At 43.6% G+C, this 12,875-nt stretch overlaps 2 protein-coding genes across 5 annotated transcripts in view; both read left to right on the plus strand.

The window, feature by feature from the left end:
* Positions 1-4,013, plus strand: part of ACSL6 (acyl-CoA synthetase long-chain family member 6) — a 45,839-nt gene extending 41,826 nt beyond the window's left edge. For all 4 annotated transcript variants that reach the window (XM_012657626.1, XM_012657623.1, XM_012657624.1 and 1 more), the window contains one exon: positions 3,876-4,013. In XM_012657626.1, the coding sequence (XP_012513080.1) occupies positions 3,876-4,013 (138 nt within the window). The remainder of the gene's footprint in view (positions 1-3,875) is intronic.
* Positions 4,014-11,472: 7,459 nt separating this feature from the next.
* MEIKIN (meiotic kinetochore factor) overlaps positions 11,473-12,875 on the plus strand; it is a 67,358-nt gene continuing 65,955 nt past the window's right edge. Inside the window, exons 1-3 of the mRNA XM_012657619.1 lie at positions 11,473-11,578; positions 11,753-11,846; positions 12,220-12,311. Coding sequence (XP_012513073.1) covers positions 11,473-11,578; positions 11,753-11,846; positions 12,220-12,311 — 292 coding nt within the window. The remainder of the gene's footprint in view (positions 11,579-11,752; positions 11,847-12,219; positions 12,312-12,875) is intronic.

Genomic DNA, 12,875 nt, shown 5'->3' on the forward strand with positions numbered 1-12,875 from the left:
ATATAATTATTATAGAAAATACAACTTTTTTATTGTTGATTTATTTCTGAAAGAAACTATAGGTTTTTGGCCCACAGTTAGGGTCAGTGTCAGTCAAACAACTTGTTCAACTTATCTTTTCTACTCACTGACTAGACTTTTTGTCACTCAAGCAGGCTGCACAGGTCTTTTCATGGAAGGATTTAAATAGAGCCAGGGCTGTAGGTCAGACCACAGCAGGGACTGGCAGCCTGGCAGCAGTGCCTCTCTGATCCACTCACTCAGGGACTGGACGGTGAGCCCAGTGCAGGCTGTCATATTGCTTGGTCTTCTGCAAGGCTGTGTTTAATAATTTCGCCTCTTCACTGGCACAATTATTGTGTAGACGGCCACACTCAGCCCTTTAGGTTTGCTGCAGGTAGCTGGTTTGACGGATGTTCAAAATCTACCTGTTGATGCAGTTTTTTTCCTCCTAAGATCATGTTTTCTTTTATATTTCTACTTAACCATCTAAATAGCATTATATAGCTCTCCCTCTGAAATTTATCTTCTTTGTATTGTATATTTTGTAGCTTCTACTTTGATAGAAACAGTATCACATAGAGACCTTTGGTAAATGTTAGCCGTCTATCCATCTTCTTTTGTTAATGAGATTAAAAATGCCAGAATTTGTTATAATTTCTCTTAATAGCTTTTTAAAAAGTTGGAGGTATAGCTATTTTAGGGATCTTCTTTGTATATCTAGTTTTTGACTTGAAAATGTCAGTGAATGTAATAGAGAATTCTCTGAGCAAAGAATTATTTCATCTCAAATAATACCAACTTGCCAGGACACTAGACTGTTAGCAGCAGAGATTTTGAAAACAATCGTTGACCTACTGAGTTTTTGCAACTTGTAGACATTGATTTTTCAAATACGTTTTGTCACATTGTGTCTGTGGATTTTACGGACAGTTCTCATGTGGCAGCAGCCTCTGACACTGCGACCTCTTACTCTTCTCCTGCTTTTGTGACTCACACTCTGGTTCCTTCTGCTCCTCAAGTCCTTCTTCTCTGTCTTAAGCCCAGGGTGCAGCTGTCCTCCACACTAATATGTCCAGTGTCCAAAGATCACCCGGAGGTATCAGAAGCATTTCAAACTTAACGTGAGTGCATGCTCTTCCCACCCCCCCAAAAACCTTCCTGCTCCTCCTCCATTTTTTGACATCTTAGTATCTGCTCAAGCAGAAGCCCAGAGCTATTTTTATCTCTCTTTCTTTACCCCTTATCCAAACCAATTACTAAGTCCTGTCCTTTCTACCCCCAAATCTATTTCCATTTCCGCAGCCAACTTCATAGTCCAAATCACCACCTGTCTTGCCTGTTGGCTCATCTTCCAGTTTCCGCTCTTGTCCCACTTCAGTCCGTTCTGAACAGAGTCGTCTCTCCAAAGAGCCATTCTGGTTCTGTTTCTCACTGCTTAAAAACTGTTTAAAAGAATCATGCCCCACTCCTTAGCTAGGTATACGGATCCTTTATAATTCGGCCATAGTCTATGTCTCCAGCCTCATCTCCTCTTCATTGTGCCACAGGCGGCAGCTGCACTGTGATATCTCAGACGTGCTTTGGCACAGGTTGCCTCTGCCGCGAGCACCTTCCTCCCCTTAGGCCACATGGCAGCCACCCCGTCTCCCCCTTGCTATCTTTATCTGGCTAAAGCCCCCTTATCCTTCAAAGCTCAGTCCAAGCTTCCTTTTCCCATTCATCCTGCCCAAGCCTGGGTTAGGTGGCGTATCAGAAATGCTTTCAGCTCTGACAAAAACCTGACTGACAGGGCCTTAAACTTACCAGGCTGGGGATTTTCCCCCCTCACGGAAGAAGTTGAAAGATAAGTGGTCCGAGGTAGGTGCAGGTCCTCAAAGACCTAGTTCTTCTTGTCGTTCCACTCGTCATTCTTAGTATTAATATGCTGGCTTATGGCCTCACGATCACAAGGTGACTGCGATGGCTTTGGACATTGTCCACGTTCAAGATAGAAAGAAGAGAGAATGGGTGGAGATAGCCAAGTCTAAATCTTTTATTAGGAAAGCAAAAACGTTCCCTTCTCACTAGCTACAGATAGATCTCTTTGCTGTCTCCTAGCTGCAAGGGAAGCTGGGAAATCAGGGAGCAGGACCGTCACGACTGACATAGACTGTTTTGGCCTCAAACCAAATCAGGGTTCTATTAGCGTGGAAGACGTGGGGAGCAGGTACTGGAGAAACAACTGGCTCTGCCTTCTCTGTGTTTGTCCCCAGAATGGTAGCATACTGCAGCATCTCTCATTAGATCGTAAGCTCTGTGTGGACAGGGACTGTATCTTGTTCTTCTTTGTATCCTTGAGCCTAACGTAATACCTGACACATAGTAGCTGCTCAATAAATACCAATTACACAAAACAACAAGTGAATGTGTATGTGTATTTAACATATATTTTTAATTAATTTTTTTTAGTTTTTCTTTCCGTCATTTGTTACCCTTTTTCCTTTTTTATTGTTTTGGTTTTTTTTTTTCAAAAAAATCATTGAATTTGATTCCACTTGTCACCCGGGATACATTTTCTCAGAGATGGTGTCACTCCAGGATTCAGTCCAAGCTCAGATCATAAAAGTCTTGGAGAACTGACTGTGACCCTCTTTCTGCTGGAGGAGCCTGCCCAGGCCCTCCTGGGTCAGCCTCTCCTCTCTGGGCCCCATCCGTGTTCCACAGAGACCGTATGAAGAGGCCTGGCGTCTTCCTCATGGAAATAAGCAATGTGAACACTAAGTCTGGACCTTCCATGCCCCCATCCAATAGATTTGCTAAAAATTCCATGGCAGAACATTTTTAAAACTTGGACTCCTCATGTCCTCCCCAGACTTTTACATTCTCCTGTGAATGGAACCACTGTCTCTCTGCAGCCACCGGAGCCAGACCCTGGGCAGTGCTCCAGGCTGCTGCCGCTCTGCCCCATCTTGCCAATTTATCTCTGAACCATCAGAACTGTTCACCTGCCTCTTTCTCTGCTGCTGCCCTGAGTGTACGCTCTTAGCTTCTTTCTCGTGGATAGGCCAGATCCTTCCGATCAGCTGCCCTGATTCCAATCTTCACTTTCTCGAAAACCATCTTCCCGTTTCTCTTGGTGAGATCTTTCTAAAATGTGCGTTGCCATTGCCCTGTTTAAAAACCTTCAGTACCTTCCTATTGTCTTCGGAGTAACGCCGAGCTCCTCCATAGCCGGCCCCTCTCCCACTTCGGCTTCATCCCTCACACCCCTCACCTCCTGTTTTATACAACAAGAGGAAACCACTTGGATTTCGCTCTTCACACTCTGCCATTTCTCCCCACCCAGGGCTTCGCTCTTGGGGTTGCCTCCGCCTGTAATGCCCTTCTCCACCCTCCTCTCCCCCTTTGCTGGGTAACTATTGCTCATTCTTTGACACTCACCTGATGTGGGAGGTCTTCCCTGGCTGCTCCTTCCTCTCCCCTCCCATGACTGAGCTAGGTGCCCTTCGTCCTGTGGCACCACACGGATAATCGCCCGTGTCCCTGTGCTGCTGGATAGGAACGTGCACTGCCTGAGGGCAGGGCCTTCCAGATTCCTCTTCGTATCCTCAAAGATACACAGAGCAAGCAACCCATTCATTTCTGTTGACTGGCTACATGGATGAGTAGGGAGGAAAACGGTGGCTTTTATTCCAAGAGCAAGGTATTAGTAAAAAAAGACAAAGGTGGCTTTTAGATATGTCAAATGGGCTGAAATGTTATGAACAATTTGACTCAGCATGCTGTTTGCGTGTGGATTTATCTATTCCCAGATGCCGGTTCACTTTTACCGTGTACACTGTAAATGCTGTGTTCTAGTCCTGTTAAAGATGTGTTCTGCGTTTGGTTTTTAGGTTAAAGCCATTCACGTCCATTCTGACATGTTCTCAGTTCAGAACGGCTTGCTGACGCCAACACTAAAGGCTAAGAGACCTGAGCTGAGAGAGTACTTCAAAAAAGAAATAGAAGAGCTTTACTCAATTTCCATGTGAAGTTCAAGGAAAGTTCTTCTCAGTGTAACGGACTGCGTAGCAATATTATAGTCATTCTTGAAAGTAATGAGTCGGAATGACACAGCTGAGCACGAATAAGTACCTGATCTGACGACTGAGCCTTTTCCTGTTCCGAGAAGTCTTTAACAATATTTTCTCTATCATCACCGAGTACACTTTATTTTTATTAAAATGATATTGTAGCGGGCTGCTAAAAATATCGCAAATGGCAATGTAAAAATCAAGATATTTTTCTCAAGAACTGTGTACCACTAAAAGTAATATATTCTCAGTGTTCACAGAACTCCTATTAAACATAAAGGAAAAATGTAACTGATATACTGTACTTAATAATTTGTGGAATAGTAACCAGATACAGCAAATATCTAGGCAGTGTGGACTACCTCATTCAACAACTTATTGTCAAAATCGCAATGAAATCAGACTTTAAAAGTTAAAGCTAGGTGTACAGAATCATGCTAAAACAAAACATGGTAACACATTCTGCATAACTTCAGATTCTTTAAATGTGACGGTCCATTTTGACATATGTGAGAAAGTTTTCTCTCTGATTTTTACTTTTATTCATGAAAATGCAAATTCAGATATTCTTAAAACAAATGTTATATTTATATAACAAACTATAATTTACAAAGATCTTTCAATTTATGTTCCCATTCTTTAAGCTCATTAAAATATTCAGGAACTACCTAGAAAAAATGTAATGTAAAATGATTCAAGGATAGTATGCATATATTCATGGGCTTCTTACCATAATAAATTCTGAAAGATATCTGTTGACTCTACGATGAATGGACCCTTAAGGGAGACTTGGGAGAAGAAACTCAGTTATTTCTCAGGGTGGGCAGCAATTAACATACCTGTATCCTTGTTGGGATCTTCTAGTTTCCATTCTCCACATGTCCTCGCCATGCCTGTTAAACCCAATATGGCTGTAATTCCGAACAATTTCACTTTCTTTCAGCAAGACTATCAAGGCAGGATGTGGGGAGGAGGGGATGTTATTTACAGAGGAAATATTTTTTTGACAACATAATTTTGAAGAACCTCTTCAAAATGCCCCGACAAAACTTTGTAAGTTCATCATAGAGAAACATCTCCAGGCTGGGCACGGGGGCTCACGCCTGTAATCCCAGCACTTTGGGCGGCTGAGATTGCAGGATCCCCTGAAGCCAGGAGTTCGAGAAGTATCTCCTGATGGCATAATTCCATTCCTAAAATCTTTAAATGCTTCTAAGTTTAACCACGAGAACCTCCTTTCTTGTATTATGTATTTAGACATACCTTGTACTGGAGTGCCAACAATTTTATATAATTAAAACCCAGATACCATAGACTGCAATTAAGTTCTAAGCTATAGAATGCACATCTGAAAAAGGCACGGCCCTGGGAAAGTATTTTTCTTCTGGAGAGACAGAACTCTCAAAGCATATGAACAATTCATGTGTTAATTCAAAATATATGTGCTCAGTGTTCGCAGTCCGGAAGCTCCTTTCCCCGGAGGAGGTACAAGCAGTTTGCAAATAAATGTCAGTTAAAAACGGCATAATCACGTTGGCCTATCGGATAAATCTGCATCAGTGATTATGCATTTGTGAGTCTGGTCAAAAGAAGACCACGGTTTCATTTGATGTATTTATCCAGTCTTTTAAATATTCCTTGGGTGTGTTCTCTCCAAAGACCCACTGCTACACTTATAAATTTGACATTTAATAAATGAGCTTGTTCTAAGCACATTGATTTTTAAAGGCATTTCTGAATAAACAAATACTGAAAATGTCCAAGGCCACATCTGTATGGCATTAGCTTTTTTTATACTTAATATATACACTTGACTAATTAAAAGTGAAAACTGTTCCCTGAATGGGATATTCAGACTATTTTAAGGGCAAGTTGCCTCACATTCCAACAAAAAAGTTGTTTCCCATTGTCCTTCCCCTCAGCTAAAATTTCATAGTTGACTTTGATTCCAAAAGTATTTTGAATAATGTAATATATGCAAATAATTTAAAACTTATTTCGATTCTATTTATACTTCATAATAGATACGATTGATCATGCACAACTCAAGATTTCTCCTTTTTCTCACTTAAAAAAAAAATCTTATGTTTCTACTCGACTTCCAGATCTGTGTGGAAATCATCACACTTGGGCCAATGAATGGGTTAGTGTGGAGGGGCCGAGAAAAGCAATGGTGAACGCTGCGTACATTGCATGTCCATTTATCTATTTCTCTGTTAGACGCCACTTTTGTAATAAATGAGAAATGAAACAATATGTATTAATGGAAAATCTTTCTTCCTTCAGATTTCCCAACTTTATTTTGAGGGAGAAAAATGTTTGTGTTTCTCATTAACCGATACAGAAAAAGGCTGTGTGCTTATGACGGTCACACTGATATTGGGTGTTGGATCCTATTTACGCCTGGAGGTGTAACAGAGAATCAGTACCATAAGCATAAATGTGTTCCTAAATATTTGGCCTTTTTACCTGTTTCTCATTCAAATGTATTAGTAATTCTCAGATTTTACAAACTAATCTTATTGTGTATATTATAAAGTAGGATATATACCTAATCTCTTTGCCTTTTGCCATAAAAGATGTCTTATATAGTATGAGGCTTTCCCTCTAGGTGGGAGAGGGGGCTCTGGCCCGGTGTTTATGTAGGTTTAGCTCCATACGTAAGGAACTCACAGACTCATAGGTCCAAGGATTAAACATATTGTGTTTCCCTCACACAAGCAAGTCACACTTTCATTCTAAATTTAGTTAAAACTCCAAGTATGAGAGAAAAATAGAACTTTCCATTGGGATTTTTACAATCAGATAGTGTTTTAGCTACTTGAAATCAGCACTTACTTGTGATTGTATTACCCATCAAGGAACCAATAATCTTTAACTTTTCTGCAGTAAAGAAAATGAATTAGCCTTTATTTTCCAAATGTATAAAGCACAAATGTGATACAGTTATTTAAAATACAAAATGCTATAAAATGAATGTAAAGAATGGGAAAATATATTTTTGCATGAAAACAGACTACTTATAAACTTGCTTAATATCTCAGGAAAAAAAGAATGGATAATCATATATAAAATTGGTAAACTATAAGTTGGCTGTATTTTCTTGCTGGTTTTAATTTTAAGGAAGCATTTACATGAAAAGAAAAAAGGATCCTAGTAGTCTGAATTTTCTCTCAAGTATGCTACATAGCCCTTTCTGTGAGTCTGCAATTAACCGCATTAAGAATTAGATTAGCATTCAAGTGAGGAAAAAACTCCAAACGAGAAATTCTTCAGTTAGAACGCATTAATGGTTGTAACACAGAGGAAATAGATAAATACTTGGAATGCAAGCATATCTAAACTTGGTCGCAGACAGAAAGGGTTTCATGAGGTGACAGTGGCTTTTAAATGTTCATTTGACTGATTATTTTTCTTGTTAAGTCATTGCAACAATTGCATGGGGGGAAAATGGATATTTTTTGAAGAATTGCTTATTCTACTTTCAATTTTTAAAAATTGGGGGATTAAAATATTACTTTTTAAATATGAATAAAAGTATCTTAGCTGTAATTATATTTTCAGTTGCTTTGTTAGAGTAGCATGCATATCAAATATAAAATGCATTTATGAAAACTTTTGTAAAAAATAAACATTTTTCATTTCTCAAAGTTGTTCATAATTACTATTTTATATATGTAGATAACACAATCCCCTCATGTCGGTATATTTGGTAATCATCAGTCATAGTTAGTGCTACGGCAAACACAGTATCAAGCTAAATTACTAGTCAGGTACTCTACGTCCTCTGTGAGGTTCCTTCCAAACTCCAAGAAATGACGCTGCATCCCGAGAGGCTCTCCTTTGCCCAGGCCTCTGTTGGAACTCATCTATCATCAACTGTGTCCTGGATTTAAATCACTTTTATACTTTTAAAAGAACAAATAGCTATTCAAACTTTCCATCATAATGGCCTTTAAAAACAGCCTTTCCACAATGTCTTTTATTCATATACAGAGTACTAGGTACAGTTTCTTAAATTGTTGCTTTCGGCGTTTTTTAGTTTTTCCGGGGCTTGCTTTTTCGTTTTTTTTGTTTTCTTCTTTTCTTTTCCTTCGGCCCGGGGTTCGTTTTGTTTTGGGTTCCCTTCTTTTGTTTTGGATTTTTCCGGGGTTTTTTTACTTGTTTTTCTTTTTTTTGCCCCGGTTTCTTCAGTTTTCCGGTTCCCCTTTTCGGCCAGGCGATCTTTCTAAATTGAAAGTGTGGTCACGCCACTTTCCTGCTTAATATTCCTTCAGTGACTTCCCATGTTTCCAGGGTAAGTTCGGACTCCCCAGTTCAGCACACAAGGGCTAGCATCTCTTCTTGGGCCTGTCCCCCACGAAGCCTCGGCTGCAATCTCACCAATTACTTTTTGTGGTGCCCTGAAAGCGTCATGCTTTCCTGTGCCTCCATGCATGCCTTTGAGCACAGTCTCCTCCTAGAATGCCCTTTCCTTTAATCCCGCTGTGTAACTCCTTCCATTCACCTCTTTGTTTTTGTTTTGTTTTGTTTTGTTTTTTTGAGACAAGGTCTCCCTCTATTGCCCAGGCTGGAGTGCAATGGCATCATCATAGTTCACTGCAACCTCAAACTCCCGCCTCAGCCTTCCAAGCAGCTGGGACTACAGGCACACACCACCATATCCAGCTAATGTTTCTGTTTTTTGTAGAGAGAGGGGTCTTGATCTTGCTCAGGCTGGTTTTGAACTGCTGTCCTCAAGCAGTCCTCCTGCACTGGCCTCTCCATGTGCTGGGATAACAGGAGTGACCCAACGTGCCTGGCCTCCATTCATCTCTTAAAACTCAGCTTCCAGCATCCTTTTCTCTGAGAAGCTTTCCACATGGTTTATTGCTTGATGGTCCCTTCGCGCCACCCCACGCAGACTGAATTGCTTGAGGTTTTAGGCCCAGCGCACGTCTGGTCCATAGTGGATGCTAAAGAACTGTCTACCGAAGGAAAATCCCCTTGTCCCTTTTCCACAAGCTGCATAGCATCAACACTGCAATACCTGAAGTGCTGTGATTTATTCCATTCTTGTCAGCTAAGCAAAAATAAACTGGTTTTCAGTTGGACTCCTAAAGCCAACGGATAGCACCACACAAGCAACCTGCTCAGTTATTCCGTAAGAAAACGTTATTCAGAAAGATTTCCTCTGGGCTCCAAGTGCACAACCTGGCTGTTTTCCAAAAAGCTTTCTTCAGAAATCTCTTTGAAATTTGTTTTCCCAAGGAAGTTAGTATCTCCATGATGGTTCCAAACCTGGTCAAACCCGTCATGTGTTGAAGTGACCCCCTGATGGCAGAGTTCGGGTGTAGGTGTGGGAGCAGCACAATGGGGAGACGGATGGAGAAGTTTGATTTAACACTCATGACTCAACACTTGCACTGTTTGTGTATTTGGGGATGGAGTCGGGGGAGATAGAGGGACGACTGACTTTGGGATGTCTCTGCCCTACCTCACCCTTCTGCAGGGGAAGCACTTCCTTCCCCCTTTATAGGCTGCCTCTAGGTGACGTTGCAAACAGACTGAGTCTGTCTCCAGTTCCTTTCCCTCCTCTTGCTACCAAGCGCTGCGAGCTCCTGTCTTTGTCCTTCCCCCCACCTCTTTTCCAGCCATGTGTTAGGATGAATGGGCGTTATGACAAGCATACTTGCCAAATGCCAGGAAAGCCACGTCCCCTATGCCAACCATTTGTCTTAACAGGCTTCCCTAGGTTGTGGTTTCCTCAGTTGCAAAATGAGAGGGCAACTAGATCATCTCTAGGGATCCTTTTGGCTAAAGAAATCATACCAAAGTTTATTTCCAGTTTGGAAATCCTATGCATTAATTCCAATAAATCTTTACTTAATGACCCCTCGGTGAATATAATTCAGTATACTGAGACAGAGTTCTAGGGAATAGGACTACCAAGGGGCAGATCAGCTTTCGGTTTAACCTATTTTCATTTTTCAATGTTTCTTCCATTTCTACGCCTAGGGCATCCCAGGGCTCAGACCTTCCAAAAGGCATTTAAGAACTCCAGGTTTTTTCACAACAGTCCCCAAAGGGAGAGAGGGGACCCAGGGGACCTGGCTTGTAAACTAGAGACTGCTGTCAGCATATTATTACACGTATTTGAGTAAAGAAAGGATGTTGGAAGATGGTAATTGCTTTACACTGCAGCAAAACCGTGGAATCTCTGACTGAAGGACCGATTTCTGATTCACCTCTGTAGTACTACGGACCTATCACAGTGCCTCGCACAGATTAAGGTGCTCAGTAAATATTGATTCAGTGACTCAAAGCAGTATATCTAACCAGGTTAAGAATGCCTACTCTTGGTTCTTTACGAAGCTAGGTTTTAAGGATTAATTATATATTAAATCGATTGTCATAAATGTTTCCATGAGCAGATTTTAAATTAAAAAGTCAGTGATTTTATTGCATTGTTCACACACAATATTGAGGTATCACAGAAAAATCTTTGAGTGTTTTGTAATTTCGTTTAGACAAACTGCACTTTTCAATGTTGTGCAATGTTGCCATTTGTATGAATAAGAAGATGGTTATTGCTGTGTGTGCCATATGCTTATGGATGCGGCCAGATGGTTCAACCTGCGTGTACAGAGATGGAGGGAGGTCATTCCTGTGCGTCTCCAATTGGCAGAGCAGAGGAGTTGAGCCCCAGGGCGGTAGCTGGGCGCCCTGTGGAATCTTCCACCTTGACCGCAGGGATGCTCGGATGTCCCGGGGTGGCTCTCGGGGGCACAGGCTGAGGGACTCTGCTTGTCCTCGAGAAGAAGCCTCCCGGAGGCCAGGATCTTCCAGGTTTGGTTAGACTCTCAAGTACCACAGCCTCCCCGTAAACTGGGGGCCCAGGGGCTGCAGTGGATTCCTCGGGGAGATGCTTCTCGACTCCTTCGGGTGTGTTGGTTCCCGTGGGATCTCTCCGCCGAGCGAGGCTGACTCCTGGCTGGACCGCCCGTGCTCGGGGACCCAACACGCCATCGCTGACGAGGAGAGAGGCCAAGGCCTAGCGGGTGCTGGGCCCGTCCAACTACTGAGGAAATGAAAAGTGAAGGAGTCACCTTCAGAACCGGAAAAAGGCTTTTTCCAGGAAGCTTCTCTTCGCCGGAGCTGAGGAGCCCGCGCCACGCGGCGCCGCGAGGTGGCGGCCGCCATGCGCCTCCGTCTTCCCGGCAGCCCTCGCGCGGCCCCGCCCGGATAAAAGGCCGGAGCGAGGCCTGGCGGCTCCAGTCGGGGCTTTTGTTTTTTCTCACTTTGTTCCTGTCAGGCTGCTCCGCCCTGTGCCCGGACGCCGACTCCCTCCGACAGCAGTGTCGCTCCTCCAGAAGGCGACGAGGCGGGCCGTCCAGGGCCCAGAGGCTCCCGAGGCCCGCGGGCGGGCGGGGTGGAAATGTGGCCGCTGCGGGTCTACACCCGCAAGAAGCGGGCGGGCCAGAGGCTCAACCTAACTCCGACGCCAGACCCGGGCTCAGCCGCGAAGGCGGAGGCCCCGCCAGGCCCAGGCTCCACGCTCGGCCACTGTAAGCCCCGCCGAACCGCCCTTCGGGTCAGGACCGGGGGCGGGCGGCAGGGGCGGCTGGGCCTCGGGCCCGGGGACACCCGCGCCCCGCTTCCCCGGGCCGGCGAGCGGCTTCCGCGGCTGTCGGCCCGAAACGCGCGGTCTCCCTCAGGCCTGAAGCGAGAAGGCAAAGCGCGGGGGCTGCCGAGGATCGCGGAGAAGGTGGAGCGGAGCAGGCGGGCAGGCGGCGGCTCCGGGCCGCTCAGGTGGGTACGTCGAGCAACAGCCCCGCCGGCCTCCTCCTCCGAAACGTTAATCCTGATTTTTTGCTCGTAGCCTCTCGTTCTGAGAGCCAACGAAGAAAATAAATACTCTGGTTTCGCTTTTCTCAGCACGTAGACCCAAAAATTTGACTTCAGAAAGATTTGAAAGAAAGAGAGGGAGAGAGAAAGAAAGGGGAAGCTAGCTTGCTAGGTTACCTGAAAGCAAATGGAATAAAACCTCCATTTGCGTGTTGGTGCATTGCACCCACTGACCCTGGCCTCTTCCTAAAGAGCCGCTGGGACTGTGAGCAGTGTGGACGGAGACGGGGAGAGCCCGGTCCGGACGGCGCAGACTAATTGTGTTGTTCTTTGTCAGCACCCAGTTAGGAGTTACAGGAGAGAAAAGCCTGGAAGAAAACAGCAGTCATGGAGAGACCCCGGATGAGAAGATGGCTCCGCTGGGGGTACGTATGTTTCTCCCGTAGCCCTTGGATACGCTCGGTGTGGACAGCAGCAGTCACTAACGCGCCTCCGCGGGACGAACGTAATGGTCCTTGTTCAGTGGAAATTACATAGCGGTCCAGTATTTTTGTAAATGCTGATGTGTCTTTAGACAGGGCCTTGACTTTCTGACTCAGGTAGATTCATACTCATGCATTTGCGTTTTTTTCCCCTTAACGAGTGTGTTACTGGCTAATTTTCTGTGTGACAAATACAAAGTGTGACTTGATAACTCTTATGTTTGGTAGCACTTTAACATTTTAAAGCCATTTGACTTTCCCTTAACGACTAGAAACATGATTCATTGCTAAGGATTTAATATGTTAAAGAGCATTCTAATATTAATGCATTGGGATATTATATAACTTCTTGATGTACTATATTTAATATGGGTTGTGTACAGTATTTTAAAGCTGTGCATTACGAATTTGGGGAAACTAAGATTCCAAAAATTGCTTGTGTCTCATGTGACATTAGCATTAAATTTAATAGTCCAGTTCTAGATTTTTAGCTTACATAGTCCTCCATAAC

The sequence above is a fragment of the Propithecus coquereli genome, unplaced genomic scaffold, assembly GCF_000956105.1.
Source record: "Propithecus coquereli isolate 6110/MARCELLA unplaced genomic scaffold, Pcoq_1.0 Scaffold553, whole genome shotgun sequence".
Taxonomy (NCBI): domain Eukaryota; kingdom Metazoa; phylum Chordata; class Mammalia; order Primates; family Indriidae; genus Propithecus; species Propithecus coquereli.